The 18,593-nt window shown below is 46.6% G+C and overlaps 1 protein-coding gene across 1 annotated transcript in view; it reads left to right on the top strand.

Moving 5' to 3' along the window:
• The window catches only part of Inpp5a (inositol polyphosphate-5-phosphatase A), a 189,267-nt gene that overhangs the window by 109,230 nt on the left and 61,444 nt on the right, over positions 1-18,593 (top strand). The window contains exons 5-6 of the mRNA XM_027409069.2: positions 11,526-11,589; positions 17,689-17,792. Coding sequence (XP_027264870.1) covers positions 11,526-11,589; positions 17,689-17,792 — 168 coding nt within the window. The remainder of the gene's footprint in view (positions 1-11,525; positions 11,590-17,688; positions 17,793-18,593) is intronic.

The following is an 18,593-nucleotide window of genomic DNA, read 5'->3' as shown; positions in this document are numbered from 1 at the left end:
CGGGGGGGGGGGGCAGAAGCTCCAAGTCCCATTTTATAAGCCAGAAGTAACAAGACTCAGAGGCCCTGAGGGCCTCACAGCTGCATGTGAATGGGTTAACCTTTTCTTAATTTCTCTTGTCATTCAGTTGATGGGTTATGACCAGTTTCCTGTATTGTAGAATACTGTGTGCCATTAATGAGAGCAGACCAGTAAGGCTTCACAGGCATGCAGAGCCCCCTCCACTCCTGTTGCATAACTCTGTCCATGCAGGAGGCACATGTGGTTCAGATAATGTGGATGTGGTTAGGATTACAGGCTTAATTTCTACAAGAGCTGGTTCTACATGTTCTATCCCCACTCCTTTGTCTTATTTGTGTTTGCACACTAACTTTGTGTGAGATTATGGAGACCCTGTTAATCACCAGAGACAACTGTGTGCTTCAGTTCCTGACCTGGCAGAACTCGGTCCACTCCAGCTGGGCAGCTTCCATTCTATTCAAGGCTCCCCCGTGTTTTGCTGTTTATGTGGTGGTTCCATCTTGAAACCTATAGCTTACTCTCCCTCACCTATGGTGTCTTTTCCTCAGGCTCTGTCAATACTGACTACTGCAGGGTGTCACATCTGCAACCTGCAATCTCTCCTCGTTCCATGGCCCTGCATGCTCCATGCCACTCCTGAGCCCCCTTTCCTCTTCAACCTCTACTTCTTCCACTGGTAACAACTCTGTTCCAGAAAATCCATTCGTCTCTGGCTTCACCAAAACCTAGATGCTCAACCTTTTGAAATAAATTTTCCACTGCAGCCTGGGTACTCCGTGACATTAGAAACCTACATGTCATCTGCCATCCTTCCCCCTCCCCCAGGCTTATCATCACTCATCTGTAAGGCTGACCAGTAAGAAGGACATAGCTGGCCTCCAATCCTGAGATAAAGTGCTAGTCGAGGTGGTATTTGCCCCTGACTCAGCCGCAGCCAGTCAGTGGCCTTCCAGGAGCCCCCACAGTGGTGCATCCCTGGGGTTACTGGTGTGTCCTTCTTCCTTGACCTGTACTTGCCTGCTTCTGTCCTGATATTCTGGCACCATTTCTCTCTTTAAATGAGAATGACAGACACGTGTGAGGTCAGGACAGTGGTGCTGAGTCTGGAAAGTGCAAACATCAGGTCCTCTTGATGGGTGTCACTTTTCCCTGGTCTTTGTCAGTGAGGTCTAATTTATAACAAGGCCATTAGTGGGAGATAGCTTGTTTTTGGACATCTTTCCCGTAAGAGTTCTTCATGATTTGCCTCAGAAAAGAAGTGAAGGTCTCCTTGTGGGTGGTTAAAGTCCCAAGCCCTACTGCTTGCAATACCAGATTGAGGACAGAGTGTCCTGGAGCCCCTTTTGTTCTAGGGGGTAGCCTTGGTTCTTTCTTTTTGGTTGAGGCAGAGGTCATGTTTTGGGCTGGGAGAGGCATGTTCAGGTGGGGACTTTTGGAAGCACTGAGATTGCTTCTCTTCTGTGGAGCTGGAGAGACTTCTAGGCTAGCAGCCTTCTGTACTGGGCCTTTGTATTCTGCAATCATCCAAGGATCACTCTTGAGTGTCAAGGGAATAGGTTTGGAAGAGGTGACACCCCTGACAGAGCATTGGACCCTATTGGCTCCTGACAGCAACCCATATCACTCAGTAACCACAGGGATCTGAGGAATCCGATGCTGTTCTCACCATCCCTGTGTTGGATGTGAGTAGCCTGATGACAGTCCCGAGCCCAAAAGAGGCAGGCATGGAATTACACAGGGAGTCCTCGCTCTAGACCTGTGTTGTATGATCAGAAACAGGATATGGTGGAATGATTCCAGCTAGTGAAACTGTAGGCTAGGATGTGACATGTTGTCACATATGCAGAGGCCTGCATCAGAGCTTAAGGACAGGCTCCTGCACTCTGAGACCTGCCCGCAGCTTTCTCTGGGAGCAGGCATCAGGAGGAGAGCCTTGTGTCCTGATTGTGTTCACCCAACAGGCTCCTGGCCTTTTCTGCTTCTGTGAGCACCATCACTTACTTGGGAGGGGAGAGGTGGGCTCACTGGGCAGTAGCAACTCCAGAATTTAAAAGTTGAACGTGTTTTACTAATGCTTTGGTGAAAATATACTCAGTGAAGTACAAATAGGACAGAAGGAAATACCATCTGGAGTGTGGCACATTCTGGTTGCACACATTGTAGAGTGCATATGGCTCAGAGTTGGCTGGTATAAAGGGAGCCTGGGGAACAAGCAGAGAGGATGCAAGAATAGAGATAATATTTTTAAAAAGATTTATTTGTTTTATGTGTATGTGTTTTGCCTGCATGTGTGTATATGTACCACATGTGTGTCTGGTCCTGAAAAACCAGAAGAAGGTATTGTATCTTCTGGAACTGGAGACAGTTGTGAGCTACCATGTGGATGCTAGGAACAAAGCCTCAGTCCTCTGCAAGAATAGTGGGTGCTCTTAACCTCTAAGACATCTCTTTAGCCCCAGAAATTGTTTTGGAAGGGATTATAAGTCACTAACTTCCAGACTTATGGAAAGTCTCTGTATAGAAATGGGAATCCCAGTTAGTTCCAGTCAGAATTGAAAAAGAAAGCCGTACCAAAAAGAAAAAAATTAACTATTAACTGACAGCTCATGTTCCAGCACAATTCATAGAAGCAGGGAATGGAGGGGCATGGCCCTTGGTGTGGCAGAGGGAGACTTCCACATAGGGTTCTATCTAGTAAGATCGTCTAAGAATGAAGGAGATGTTGAGATGGTAGTTGTACTGGCTAGTTTATGTCAACTTGACACTAGCTTGAGTCATTTGGGAAGAGTGAACCTCAATTGAGAAAATGCTCTTACAAATATAGCCTGTGGACAAGCTTGTGGTACATTTTCTTAATTAGTGACTGATGTGGGAAGGAAGGCCCATCCTTGTGTCTCTCTGGACTAGTGGTCCTGAGTGCTGTAAGACACCAGACTGAGAAAGCCATGAGGAACAAGTTGAGTAAACAATGTTCTTTCATGGCCTCTGCATCAGGCTCCTGCCCTGCTTTAGTTCCTGTCCTGACTTCCTTCAGTGATGGACTATGATGTGGAAACATAAGTGAAATAAACTCTTTCCTCCCCAAGTTGCTTATTTATGGTCATGGTGTTTCATCATAGCAATAGAAACCCTAACTAAGACCCTGGTGCAGTCCTCTAACCAGGTCAGTCTGGGATGCATAGCAAGATTCTGCCCCCCAAAAAAATCAAAGGGAGGTGCAATAAAGGTGAAAAAGACATTCTTATTCACGTGAAGTCAGAAAAGACTCATGGCAAGCAGACCCACAGAAAAGATGATAAATGTTGATGGATGGATGGTCTTTAGACAGTGACCCAAGTAAACAAAGCAGGGAGGGAGGGAGGGAGGGGAGGGAGGGAGGGAGGGAGGAGGGAGGGAGGGAAGGAGGGAGGGAGGGAGGGAGATAGATGGACTTCATAAGTGTGTGTCAGGAATGTAAGATAGATCATCTATGAGAGAGATGGTCCATCTCAAAAGACAGGAGTAAGTGATATTCTCACTTCAAGGCCTTGCAGCCTGAAAGGAGTGACAGACAGTTAAGGAATGTCAGATCTGGAGTGTGACCATCAAGACCGAGAGCTCACTCACATAACACCCTTGAAAGAATCTCACCACAGTGGCATTTCCTTGAGCTTGGAACTAAGTTAAATGATTTGGAAAAGAAGTAGACAGCAGTTTTCCAATATAATTGAAATTCAAAAATCAATTAAAGCCTTCCTGCAGTGTTTTCTGTGTCCAGCACTTCGCTAATGGCAGGAGGTATTTTGTAAACAACCCTTGCTCAGTGCTGGCCTCTCTTAAAGTGCATTGTGCTTTAATTATCCTATATCCATAATGCACATAACTGGGATTGTAATTGGAAAGCTAATGATTTTTAGAAGCCAAAAGAGAAGTCAGCACTGTTGCAGTGATGTAAACTCATCACATAATTTAATTGCCATGAAAGTCTATTGATTGACTTCTGAAACCATTCAGATACAGAAAAAGTTTAACTTAATAAATTTAACAATTAAAACTAGATGTTATTTTAAGTTGATTTTTATATTATTATCAAAACTCAGTTTGCAAAATCTGTATTACCAAAAGGTATCTAGGTTGCATAGGCTCTAAGTCTGAGAGAAAGGTATCTCAGGGGTGCCAATGGAGGTCTAGATGCCTGTATGGGAAGCCCCATCCTTACATAGCTTTGTCACTATTAACTTGCAGAAAGCCTCAGGGTTGGCAGAGGCATGCTGTATGAATTTTGTCAAGCTGTATTCTCCTGTCCGCATACCTCCTGCCATAATGAAACAGATAGCAGGACTTGCCTTTCCCATCTGTGGTCATCAGCCACCCAGAAAACAGATGGAATCAGGCAAAGCAGGTGACGCAGGTGACTGCATGCCTCCAAGGAGACACCTTCTGGCCTGTGCAGATGATGGATGTCTCAGCTCTGCTGTAGTACCTTGTTCATCTTTAGTGCTTACTTGATGTCTTCAATCAAGCTAGAAATGGCCCATCCTAGGGACCACTGTCTATGCAAAAATGCAGGACATTGTGGAGGATCTCTTCCTGCCCTCTTTTTACGATTAATTTTTCTGACCTCAGGCCAGAAGTTGTCCAGCCCCTCTGATGTGTCAAAGACAGTGTGAAGGCAGTTAAGCCATGCATGGTCAAAGTGATTCAGATTAACTGTGTGGATCTGCCTGCTCACATCACTACTGGCTTCCATGGTGTGCACTCTGGGCTTATGCTTTGTCTCCATTGCTCTTGGCATGGCAGTTGCATTGTACACCTGTGGTCATCCTCTTAGCTCACCCCTATATTGCTTCTGATCTTTGGCTCTGCTTCTGTGGCCACTCCTTGTCCCCACTGATCACTTCTTGTCCCTATTGACTGATTTGTGCCCCCACTTCTTATCCCTTACCCACCCTCTGGTTCCTCTATCTAGTCCTTTTCCTTCTTGTCTGACACTCCCTGCATCTAGACCTTCATCCCTGCTCTCTTCTCCACTCCTAGTTCGTGGTGGTAAGTTCATCATTTCATGACAGAACTATCCAAGTACTCATACTCCATGACTACCCAGTGGTTTGGCCACTGTGCTGGACAGTTTTATTTCAGCTTGACACAAGTTAGGGTTATCTGAAAGGAGGGAACCTCAGTTGGGAAAATGCATCCCTAAGATCTGGCTGTAAGACATTTTCTTAATTAGTGATTGATGGGGGAGGGCCCAGTCCATTGTGGGTGGTGCCATTCCAAGAATGATGGTCCTGAGTTCAATAAGAAAACAGACTGAGCAAGCCATGGGAGCAAGCCAGTGAGCAGCACCCCTGCATGGCTTCTGCATTGGCTCCTGTCTCTAGGTTCCTGTCCTGCTTGAGTTCCTGTCCTGACTTCTTTTGATGATGAACTATGATGTGGAAGCAAAAGCCAATAACCGCCCCTACCCCCACCCCAATTTGTTTTGGTCATGATGTTTCATAACAGCAATAGTGATCCTAACTAAGACAGCCACATTGACCATTTCTCCCAGTTTCAGACCTGGTGGCTGTGGCTACCAGGTTTTCTAGCTTGTTCTCAAGCTCCTATTCATCTACCTTACTTAAATAGCCTCCGACCACCTGCCTAGAAGTGGCACTGCCCCCAGTGGACTTGGCCCTCCTTCATCAATTATCAATCAAGAAAATGCTCCCATAGGCATGCCTACAGGCCGGTCTGATTGAGACAGTTCTTCACTTAAGGTCCCTCTTCCTAGTTGACTCTAGTTTTGTCAAGTTGACAATAGAAACAAACCAGTACCCCCCATACATACAGACCATGTGCCTCATCCTAGTAGGAGCCTAGTGTTACCTTTTGCTGTCCATACCTTCAAGGTATGTACCTCTCCCACAGCCCATCTTCAAGACTGTCTTGTTCTGATTTGACTGCTCCACACTATGGTAATGTGAAATGTTAACAGGCCTACTAATCTGGTGGAATTTATTGTAGTCCAATACGAGATATTAAGTGGCTGTTGTGTGTAATGTTTACCCTTACTGTCAGGATGACTTGTGCTTTGCCCTGGCAGACAGGGCCCTGCCCTTCCCAGGCTGCCTAATTGGAGATGCAACAACCAGGAGCTGTGACAGGGTTCAGCACCCCATGTACGACATGCCAGCTCCCATGGTGCACGCTTTATAAAATGCTCCTTAATTCAGGGACAGAATATCATTAACTTTGTAAGTGGATGAATACAGTGGACAACCAATTTAATTAACTTCTAATGTCGGCTGTTGGATGGGAGATGGAATGAAATTATGTGTGCATCTCTCGGGCCAACAGCCAGCCTGGATGGGGCTTGGTGCCGAGGGTCAGGAGGTGGGGAGGGAGCAGCTTTGTGCCATCTCTCTTGTCCAGCCCTAGGAGCTGAAATGCGTCATCTCTCAGTTTGTACTGGTTACAAAGGAGGACACCCTGTGACAGTGACATGCTAAATGTAGCCTTTCCCATGTGCCCTCCCCCTGTAATGCTAGGGAAACAGACGGTAATGCTGCCTCATCCAATTAGATTGGCTGCCTGTGAGTTTATTATACAGGGAAGGATCAATAAAGCTCTGCATTGATTGAAACAAAAGCTTTGTTTCATTTATTATTGTTTATAATCTAATGAATGTTAAAATAACTTTGCTTTGATTTATTACTCAATCTGTTAAATTGTTTTAAAGCCAGTCCTCTCAGGGCTTACCTTTGGGGCATGATCAGTATTTTCTGTGAACATAGTTTCTCAGAAGCTGTGCTTTAGGTAATTTTTGAGACTTGGGCAGACAGTGGAGTAGATGAGGTCAGAGCTGCCCAGCCAGCCGAACCCTAAGGGCACCATGCTGATGGAATTCCTTAGGGTACTAATCTATTCTGGGGGCCTCTTGTCACATTCTTGCCCTCAATGAGCTTCCCCCTGTAAGGAGGCAAGTCTCAGGCAGCTGGGGTATGCAGCATTTTAAAGGAAAAATGGGGTGCTGGTTTGGGCCCATGCTGCTCGGAAGAGATAGTGTTTCTATGGAGACTTGGAATAGCAAGGGGTTCCTGTGAGAATCACCTGGAAGATGAGAAAGAAGGGATGCCATGACCCCAGAGGCAGCCCATGCTTCATGGCCAGCAGTGCTGGGGGCCGCGAGTGACAGGCGTGCTGATCTGTGGGAGAACATAGGGCGGAAGGTGTGGATTTTTAGAAGGCTGGTAGACGACTGCATGGAGAGGACGCTGAGGGGGCAATAGCAGTGGCAGAAGCAGTACCCATTTGGAGCTGATGGTAGAGGAGAGAATGGAATTTAGAGATTGACAGTGGGTCTGTGGTCTGAAAGATTTGCACACTAAGTGGAGATGGGTTTGCAGAGGAGACTTGTGGTGATGGGAAGATCCTGGGGGAATCAGAGAGGACCATACTTCCCAGGGGCACAAGAGGAGAGGAGAGATAGCATAGATCCTGAATTGGGAGATTCAACTTCTGAGAGATCAGGGGGGCGGGGGTTGTGAAACCACCAAAGGACCTTCTAGAAAGGGCCAGTGTAATACATGTGACTTTATCAGCCAAAGATAGGGTGGAGGCCACCCTCGAAGGAGGAGAAAGACAGAAAGGCTTTGTTGGGTGCCCTATCTGGATCCATTGTGTTGTCACTGGGGGTAGGGGTGGGGGTGGGGAGGAGACTCCAGAGAAGCAAATGTGAAAAGTGTAAACCTATCATCCCATCACTCAGGAGGCTGATGCAGAAGGCAAGCCTGCACCATCTGACAAGATTCTGTCTATAAAAAGAAAAGAGGGGAGGGCAGGAGGGCAGGGCAGGTGTCCTGTGTTGCTGAGGAAAATGCTTGTCTGATGTGCAGCATGAACACCACTGACGAGTTGGAATAGAGTAATGTTGTGGTGGTGAGAGCAGAAACAAGGCTGGAAGAAAAATGTTCTTAGCAAAAATACTAAACACAGTGTTAGCAAGGAGAATTCCACAGGATATGAAAATATGATAAGATCAAGTTGGGTTTATGTCCAGAATGCAAGACAGGCATATTCACACGGGTGCTGTTCTGTCACCGTGTGGAAATGGTCATGTCTCAGCCTCTGATGTCCTGAAGTTTGTTCTCGAGAGAGTAGAGCTGCCAGAGATTGATCCTGAGAGAGTATATGTCCTGGAAGGCAGCACAGTCGGGTGAGGCCACCTCCTTCCCTTGGGTGGGGACATCAGCCAGGTGTAGGGGAGGTGTGTGTGAGTGGTTCAACCTACTCATGGTTTATTATTCTGTCAATTCTAATTGGAACAGTTAAGACCTCTGTTTGATGGTAGGCTTAAAGATTAGTTATTATTATAGCATTTTACAGAGCCTTTTCCTGCTCATAGATTGAGTTCATTTTAAAAAGCAAAAAAAAAAAAAAAACCCAAAAAACAAACCCCTGAAATTGGAGATGCCAATATGGTACAGTCTTATGTGAGGTATTGTTTGGCCAATTCTGTTTTGTATTAACTAAAAACAGTTGGCCTATGAAAAGGCCCCTGGTCTCCTGCTATAGCCATTTTGCCCTGTACTTATCTGTCCCAGCAGTGGTCACAACACTGGCACCTGCTGTAGACCAGACAACTCCCAGGTTTGAATGCGGCCGAGTCAGGAGTACACCAAAGCACACTGCTTCTTGACTCCACATCAAGACTACACTTGACTCCACATCTTGACTACACTTTTCACATTTGCTTCTCTGGAGTCTCCTCCCCACCCCCACCCCTACCCCCAGTGACAACACAATGGATCCAGATAGGGCACCCAACAAAGCCTTTCTGTCTTTCTCCTCCTTCGAGGGTGGCCTCCACCCTATCTTTGGCTGATAAAGTCACATGTATTACACTGGCCCTTTCTAGACATGTAAATAGTAATTGGCCTCTGTTGTTCTGACTCTCCTGTATGTAGAAGCTGGGCCTACCACTGTTACAGTCAACCAATGGCTGCACTCCCTGAGACCAGATTGTGCCTGTGAATGCTGCCCTCCTGAGGCTGGAGTGTGTCTGGGTGACTTGCACTCCCCCTGAGGTTGAAGTATATCTGAAAATGCTATCAATATTTCATTTCTAGCCAGTGTAGCTGCCTGGCAAGTAGGTCCACCTGACCAGACTCGCTCTCCTCTGCACACTCCCTGTCACATACCCACATAGCTGGGACTCTGAACCCAGAATGCTTTACGCTAGGCCAACCTCAGCATCCCAACACTGAGCTTGTCAGGGGCTCCAAGTTTGCTGTCCTGGCCTTCAAGGGGATCGGGCCTCTTGCCCCACACTCATAGCAGTGGCAGAAACACAGTGGAGGCTGGATGCTGCTCATTAGCAGAAAATTTATAAATATGTAAAATTTATTTTAATTGTTTTTGTTTAGCAGAAGAAGCTAAGAATCAATACTCCAAGATGTGAAAGGTGTATCATCAACAAGCTCTGTGCTTGGGGGCCTTCTGGTGGCAGCCCATAGTACACCACCACACAAACCCTGTGCCCTGTGGTGAATGGAGTTCTGGCTATATTGATACAGTGGTGAGAATGATGAAAAGTTGGGTTGAACTTTGACTTTGGGTATTCATTAGAGCTAACAATGGAGTTTCTGACTCTAAGAACTGCCGTTTCTATGTATGCATTACAGCTTATTTCCATTTGTTTATCATAAACCTCACACTATCATGTTAGCCTTCTCACGTAAGAGGCAATGCTTAGTGTCCACAGCGGTCTTCATTACACTCTCTAGTTCCTCTTCTCCTGGGGCAGGGAGAGAGGCATCCTACACAGAGCGTATGCCATGTGGCCCTGGAGCAAGTGTTAGGTTCATGCTGGGACCAGCCCTGCAATTTTCTCTTTTGGCCCATAGAGGAGGCTCAGTCCCTCTTCATCTGCATGAACCATGGTCTCTCTATGGATGCAGCCTCAAGAAGGCAAACTGAAAGCTGGCTGCTTCCAAGTTCTGCTGTGAAGGTGCCTCACTGACACATGTGTGTCCAGAAGAAAATCTGACTGTGGGTCTGCTGGACTATCCCCAGAGCAGGGGAGCCTTCCTGCCACAGTGCAAATGGGGACAGAGGACGTGAGCCAGCAGAGCCCTGGGATCGTCCAGAGACAAGGTCGATGTGACACACAGAGTACCTTGGGAATGTGTGTGTGGTAGGATGTGGGTGGACAGGAGGAGTGAAGGCAAAACTGCAGGATTCCAGGGGACACTGGATTGGGGCTGAAAATGTGGAGGTGAACCAAATGGGAAACTAGAGGACTGGGGGATGATCAAGATATATCTGGGGATTGATAAGGATGTAAGATGGCATAAAGAAAAAAAGGGGTTGGTTGGTAAAGCCCTTTCCCACCCCACTGTGGAGTAGCCAGCGTATCTAGGAAGCAGGTAGAGTCCCACATAAGCATATACCAGAAGGGGTCCAGCTTCACGGGGGTATCATATGTGCAAAACCATAGACCAGGCACCTTGGATGCAAGGCTTGAGTGGAGTTCCCTGCGTTGACAATCAGGGTTTTGTAGAGTTTGATAGCCAGGGGGGGAATTAAAACCAAGCAGTATTACAAAAGAATTTGAGCTTTACCTTTGAAAGATCAAAAAATTCATCTCTGCTGTAAGCAGACATGGCCTCAGCCTCCTGCTTTGCTGTCGTTGGGGTCTGATGGCAAGTATAGACCAGGGTATTCCTATGTGGATGCCAAGGAAGAGGTACCAAGCCCATCCTTGTGTGGACATTGAGCTGGATGACCAGACCTATTTCTTTGTAGACTATGAGCTGGGGGACAAAACCTTAGACTTTGTGGGCATTCTGGCCAGGAGAAGTAGACTATTCTGTGGGGATGCTGAGTTGGGGTTCAGACCAACTTTGTGTGGACATTTAACTGGGGACCAGACTTTTATGTGAACACTGAGTTAGAGGACCAGATCTGTTCCCTTGTGGACACTGAGCTGGGGGACCAAACTTTACTGTGTGGACACTTTAGTGGAGGATCCCATACTATTCCTGAGTGGACATTTGAGGTGGGAACTGATTAACTTCTATACTTTGGTCTTTAATTATTGAAGCTATTTGTTTTCCAACTCCATTTTTCATAATAGTAAATCCCATCTGTGCCTGTGTTGTGGTCATGAGGTAGATGCTGGTGGGTGGGAAGCTATGGGATCAGATGAGTGACTCTGGGGAGATGAACCTGGATCTCCTGAGGATCCAACTCCTGGAAATGTGTGCAACCTGGCATGGACAGCTTGGGGTAGCAACATGGCAGCTGTTTGCTCGTTGGCTGAACAGTACTACTTGGAGCTGACTAGTTTACCACTGCCCTGTTCTGGGAAATAGGAGGTGGTGGGTGCTGGCCAGCTTGTGACCACCTCTGCCTCAGCTGCTGGGACTGAATGACAATTTGTTTCCTCTGCTCTCCTTGCAGAAGCTTCTTTTGTTGCCTGGAACCTCACATAGTAGAGAACCAGTACTTCCCTGACCCTGTCTTTCTCTTTGTTCCTACAGGCACTAGGAAGCTTTTATTTTCTACACGAATCCTTAAAAAACATCTACCAGTTTGACTTTAAAGGTAAGAATCTGTGCTGGCTTTCATGATCTGTTTCTGCAGCCTGTCCCTTGGTCTGTCCTCTCCAGGTCTCTTTGCTTTGTTGTCATGAAAAGGCCCTGTATGGTCTGGGTTTGATGTCACTTGCACATCTTGAAAACCTGGCCCCCTGGCTTCCTTGAGGGGAGATGCCACTGACTTGCTCTGCCTGTCCTATGCCATATGCCAAAGCCTCTGCCCATCTCAGTGGACTCTAGCTCTTTTTGTTTTTCAGACAGGGTTTCTCTGTTTAACAGTACTGGCTGGCCTCAAACTCATTTTGTAGACCAGGCTGGCCTCGAACTCACAGAGATCTTCCTGCCTCTACCTCCTGAGTGCTGGGATTGAAGGCATATGCTACCATACCCCACTAACTCTAGCTTTCTTATAGGACCTCAGAGGAGATCATAGTTTCCTACCCATGCACTTTGAAATGTGAGAAAGTGAAATGGAATAGGAGGGTATTTCAGAATCAGAAGTGGATATATTTGTGGCTGTGGAAAATGCTGGCTCTCATTTAGTGGCTGGTGCTGGCCCTGCACTGTTGGCCTGCTTGTCACTGCTAAGATTGCCCTTTCTACAGTTCCCTGAGCTGGAGTCTTTGGGGGCACCTGTACCCCAGTGGGAGGGATTTCTCTATGGCCCCAACTGCCTATTCCATGCTATTGCTTCTGTTGTATGTGAACCTTTTTGAACTCCATGCCAGTCTGGGGCCATATCACATCACTTGGAAAAGTCACTAAGTTTATGACAATTGTGAAAGTAACTGTTATATAAAATGTTTTTATACATTTAAACATTTAGTTCCCAGCTGGTGTTTTGGGTTGGTAGTTGTGGAGCCTTGGACTGTGGGGCCTTGCTAGAGGGTACTGGGACTTGAGTCTGGCATTGAGATATAGCCCAATTCTGCTTCCTGATCTCCAGGTGTGAACAAGTTCTTGCCATCAGAGCATCAAACCACCTCGGCCGCCACCCCTGCTAAGACTTTCTGCCATGATGGATTGTATTCTCAAACCCTGAGCCAAAACAATCCTCCTTTAAGTTACTTTTTGGCAGGTATTTGTAACCAGTGACATAACCACTTTGATCAGCTGGTTGAGGTTCATTGTTAGTGCTCACCCAGAGAAAGAGTCCCCCCTAGGAGACGGAGGAACTGTCTTTTCTGCATTGCTGTAGCGACTTGCCCAGCCTGTGATGAGCTTGATGCTGGTCAGCAAAGTGGTTGTCATGTGATTCTGCAGCTTCTTCCAAGTACAGCACTTGTCTTTTTCACCAACCATGTGACCAGAATGAGGTGGCCAGAGCTTTTCCAGGACTCCATACATATCAGGTACCAACCAATACATGTCTTCAGCAGTGACTTTCAGATACAGGCTAATGTCTATGATGCTAGGGTAAGACACAGAATAGCCACTTAAAAATGAACATCTCTGAGTGGTGGTGGCACATGCCTTTAATACCGGTACTCAAGAGGCAGAGGCAGAGGCAGAGGCAGACTGATCTCTGTGAGTTCGAGGCCAGCCTGGTCAACAGAGTGAGTTCCTGGACAGCCAGGGCTACACAGAGAAAGCCTGTCTTGAAGAAAACAACTCCCCCACCTCAAAAAAGAACATCAAACTCAAAAGGTTCTGAATCCATAGAACCGTTTTCATAAGAAACCATTTGCATACATATTTTACTACTAAATAAAGTCAGTCATATTGTGCCTTGCTAATAATACACAGTTCACTCTGCAAAATCTCCCATTGTGAGTAGGGTCTGAAGCAGTGCCAGTGCAGGCATGTGCTTAGCATGCTTCTTTCTGGGATGAGAGTTGATTATGCAAACATAGTGACCTGAAATGGTGGTGGCTGCTGGCAATGATAGAGCCTGCGGATCATCTCGGGCTGGGATGGGCAAGTACTCACTCTCCTGGCTTGATGTCAGTTATACCAAGAAATCTATAATTTGAAAAATCTTGAGTAGATTTAAGAATTAGTAACCCTAATTGAAAAAGCAAGAACCCAGTTAGAAATTTAAGGAGTCTCTCTCAAAGTAAAGCAAAGAAAGATAGAGGGACTTCTACTTTCTGGTCCAAAATACAATGTTAGGAAGACGTAATTCCCATTCTCACAGATGCAAGCAGAACAGCTCTGTTTGTATCCAACAGGAAATAAGGTCATCGGGCAAACTTATCCTCCTTCCCCACCACAGACAGGTAGGTGCAGGCACACCTGTGGGACTGCAACTGGTGGGTACATGCAGCAGGGTTCCACTGGGTCCAGGATGCTGGTGTGGATGAGCTTCAGGAGGAAGGTTCCTGGGATCCATGTGTTTGAGTTTTTCTTCTGAGTGTCTTACAGAGACCTCAAAGTCAAGGTCAGGGATTCCTTTCTGCTTCACAGGGCCTGTCTTCAAGTCCCCAGCTAACTAGACTCTCATCAGAACCCATCTAGCCAAGAAATTGAGATACCCAACCCAGCTTCTAGTCTTCTTGTCTTGTGGGATGCAGGACTGCCAGTCAGTGGGAGGATCACAGGTTGGGGCAGATGAAGTGAAAGAAAGGTGCTGCTCTAAGTCTGTGAGAAGATGCCTCACTGGAAATCCTCAGGCAGCAGAGACAAGCACTAGGATGGGGGGAAAGGGAGATGAGTGTCTGACACTATAGTAGCCAGGGACACGGCCCCAGCCAAGCACATCTGTCTGCTTCTTTAACCCAGCAGCTCATGTCCTGTCCTCAACAACATGCTACAGACTTGAAAGTCAGGTTAAGGGGATAAACCAAGTCTCTGACACAGACTCAAATATGACAGAGATCTGGAGTGACCGGACTGGGAATTTAAACTAAGTGTGGTTAATCTGCCCAGGATTGAGGTACAGGGGAGTAGAAAATGAAATTCCCAATAAACAGAAAAAAAAAAAAAAGAAGTAAAGAGTGGAAGCAAAAATTAATGGAATTGAATACAGGGATTCAGAGAAAATTGGTTCTTAGAAAAAAATCTATTCAATTGATAAACTGTTAGCCCCATGAACCAAGAACAAAAAAGAAGACACAAAATATTGATAACAGAAATGAGTAAGTTACTACCATTGATACCAGGGTAGTAACCACGCATCATAGCAAGCCTGTGCCTGTGAGTCTGATAATATGATGGAGCAATTGCAGAAACATCACAGTCTGAATACTTGTGCAAGGACTTTGCAGTTGAAAATACCTGCAACTGTAAACCTTCTGAAGAAAAGGGCCAGGCCCCATGGGTTCGCTGGTGAATATACAGAGGAAACGACAGCATTCTCTACAAAATTCCCAGATACAAGCCAATGAGAACCTCATGATTTATCCTGCAAAGCCAGCACTTCTTCAATCTCCAAACCAGACGGAGACATTGGAAAGAGGGAGGTCCACAGGCTGCTTCATGAAAATAAAATGCAAGAGTTCTCAGGAAGATGTTAGCAATGTGTAAGAAGGATTATGCACTCTGAACAGTTGGGGTTTACTCTAGACGTGCAATTGACTTCACATTCCAAAATCAGCCAATAAAATTGTTCATACCATCTGTTAAAGAAAGAAAACCTACTGGGTCTGTAGATGCAGAAAAAGCATATGGCAGAATGCAGCAAATACTGTCAGCAAACTAGCAACAGAGATGACTGTCCTCCACTGGAAAAGAAAATCAGCTATCCCCCTGCCCCTGGCCCCCAGCATGCATCAGAGTTAATGAGAAACTAGAAAAATGAGCAGTGTGTCATTGCAGAGGGATGCTGGTTAGCCACCAAGAGAAGTGAGCAGGTGAAAGATGCTGGCCTGGTGGCTGTACACTACAGGATCCCAGCTGTGACTGTCTGGAAATGGAAGAACTCTAAAGACATGAAGAATGTGTCTAGGTGGAATGAAGTGATTTGTCTGGGCACAGAAGACAATTTGGACAGAAAAGCTGGTGCTTGTGGTACATGGCATTTGTGTAAATTTGTCAAAACCAGTAGCACTGTAGCATGGAAAGCAAAGCCTGAAGTACACTGGACTTCAGTGGGTAGCTGGTCGATGTAGACAGTGTAGGACAGGTATATATGCAGTCTCTACTGCCTCTGAAAATGACATTTTTAAGATGTGCTCTTCCATCCCAGTTTCGTCCTTATCCTCAGGGAACAAGATGGTCTCTGGATTCCTTCTAAGCCCAATGGCGCTCCTCTACCCTTGCCATTCCTCCACCTATGTTCATATATAGACTGCATCCCCTCAGCTATGTAGCATAGCCCTTTCTGTACCCATGAGCCGAGCTATAGAGTGTCTTCTCTCACTGGTGTGTGGTTTTCTCTGACTATATGGCTGACTGTTCTGACTGTCCAGCTGATCCACAGGAATAGACTGAGTGTTTGAAAGCAGTGAGTGAGTGTGTGTGTGTGTGTGTGTGTGTGTGTGTGTGTGTGTGTGTGTGTGTGTGTGTGTGTCTTCTTGCCCCTTGCCTAGCCTCTTCCCTGTCTAAGTGGGTCCCTGTCATTGTTTTTTCATCTCAAGAGCACAGGGCTCACCAGGGGATGGATGTGATAACAAGAGATAAAGTTTGAACACTTTAGCATCATGGTCTGGTGGAGGGGCACTAGATAGCCCACTGACAAGTCTGTTGGGAAAGTTACCTGCCTGGGTACCCCAGGAGTGTCTGTTTGAACTTTCAGCCTCTGGTGGAAGCTTCCACTCCTCAGGCTTCCCAGTGCTGTTCCACCAGACACTTGGCCAACCTAGCATAACTGGGTACTACTGTATTTGCCAAATACCCTCCTCTGGGATTGATGGGCATCTGTAGCAAATGTTCCTGGGGCCAAGTGCACTTCTGCCCCAGCCTAGGGCTCACTGAGACTTGTCTGACCCTGTCTACCCACCCCAGGTGCTGGCTCCATGCTCTGCTGAGGCCTTTTCTCTCTGAGTGTGGAATGCATTTGCCTTTCTGCAGTGAGGGGGTGGTGTTGGCTTCTAAGCTAAGCACACCTATGTTCTCTAGTATCCGCTTAAATCTGAGGAATATAATCAGAGGCCCATGTCCCTGGATAGGCTCCCATGGGCTTTAAGGTCCCTGTTGCATTCATTATGAGCCATCAGTACAAACCAAACCAGATCATAGACCCAAAGGTGTCCCCTAACTCTAGTGGTTTCCTTAGACTAAAACTTTTTTACCTGGGTTCACCCTCTATCCCTGGAGTTAAATCCCTGAGCAAGCTCCTGCTGCTGTCCTGCTCTTATCCCTACTATGGAAAGCACTCCAGACTGTGAAAGTCCTACTGCTCCTAGCATGTGAAGACATCCCTAAAGTCCTGGCAGCTGCTGGTCCAAGGCTAGTCTCCAAGAACCTGCTTGACAACCCAAGAGCTTCTGTTCTTGGCTCGGGGATCTTGAGGTGCTAGGACTGGTAGCCAGGGTACAAGGCTGTCTGGGCTATGTTCTGGCCTTGGGGACCAAATGTTGCCTGAACCTTCTGGTACCTTTCTAAGGCTAACAGTTCTCTTGTCCTGCCTGCAAGGGCTGTGAGAAATACATTCTTATACTTATCACTGAATGTGGGACACTTGTCCATAGAAAGGACATCTCTCAGGCCTGCCTGTGGAAGGACTCAGACCAGGGCCTGTCACAGTGCTGTCAGTCCAGGACGGGCAGGGTGGCAGCTAGCAAGGCAGGTCTAAAGAGTGCCTGCCCTGTGTCCCTGTCTACATCTCATGTAAAAATTGTTCCCTGGAATATGAGTAATGTCGTTCGTGTGTGAAGAGGAAATCGATGTTATTAAATAAATTCATGTGAAGGTCTGAGTGAATGGTAATTCCACAGCCCTCTTAAATATATTCACGGCTTTCAAAGAGGGTGCCAATTAGCCCCTGTAAATCTGCAGGCTGGGAGCTCTTAGGGGATAATGAAGTAAAGTGTCAGGTTCCAGGTCATGGAACAAGAATTTATGAGCCACAGGCGCCCCTGGAGCAGCAGTTGGCCCCTTGCCTGCTTGGAGACATCCCTCTGACCCAGGGGCTGCTGTGGTAGGGCCTGGCATTCCCCGGTAGCATGTGGCTAGTCCGTAGGGTGTCATGATGGTATTAATTCATGTATTGTCCTATATTTTCCAGCTAAGAAGTATAAGAAAGTCACTGGCAAGGAGATCTATTCGGACACTTTGGAGAGCACGCCCATGCTGGAGAAGGAGAAGTTCCCACAAGACTACTTTCCTGAGGTGTGTGAGGACTGGTGACTCCTCATCAGCACACTGATTATCAGAATGAGTGAGTCAGAGGTGGTGTAGGTTTGGACTGTCCTCCACTGTCAACAGTCACAGCACTGTCACACTGCAGGACTGCTTTCCCTGGAGTTTGGGGTGATCTGAGCTGCCCTGGATAAGGGCACAGAGAACCTAAGAACTCAGGTTTTTGTTGTTACTTAATTTAAAGCATCACTTGCAGGCAGGAGAATCATTCCGCAAAGACAAGGAAAATGTCTTCATTCTCTCTTGGGCTGACACTGTGGCTAGGAGTCACTGTGCTCTGTATCTTATATGCCATGCTGTGTAGGAACTATGTGCATGGCACACCTTCACCTTCCTTGGGGGTTGCTGGAGTGAGGGTTAAGACCCGGAGACCACACAGCAGCTAACACAGAATTGGTGGGTTAATGATATATGCTAGCAGTTGCACCTGCTTGATAGAGTTTAGAAATTAAAAAGCCAAAATCTGCTTTCTGCCTCTCTACTGAGATGTGAGTAGCTTCCTTCAGGCTTCATTTTAATACTTGCCCTGAATCATTGTTAAGATACAGTAGATGTTGGATGCCCTGGCTGGAAGGTTTTTAGGTGCTGAGGTGGGAGGAACTGAGAATTGGCTCTGATGACTGCTAGCTGTTCATACATGTCCCACCTTTGCCATGTTGTTGAGGACACTCTAACCAGTCCCAAGGACTGCTCTGTGGTTCTCTTTCATGAGATGGCTGCACCGTGTAGTAGTTCACTTGCTCTGTTTTTAGCAAGGCCACAACTTTATTA

Source organism: Cricetulus griseus, chromosome 3 (genome assembly GCF_003668045.3).
Source record: "Cricetulus griseus strain 17A/GY chromosome 3, alternate assembly CriGri-PICRH-1.0, whole genome shotgun sequence".
NCBI classification, from domain to species: domain Eukaryota; kingdom Metazoa; phylum Chordata; class Mammalia; order Rodentia; family Cricetidae; genus Cricetulus; species Cricetulus griseus.
Note: the sequence above shows the minus strand (reverse complement) of the source record. Positions and strands in the feature narration are given on the sequence as shown.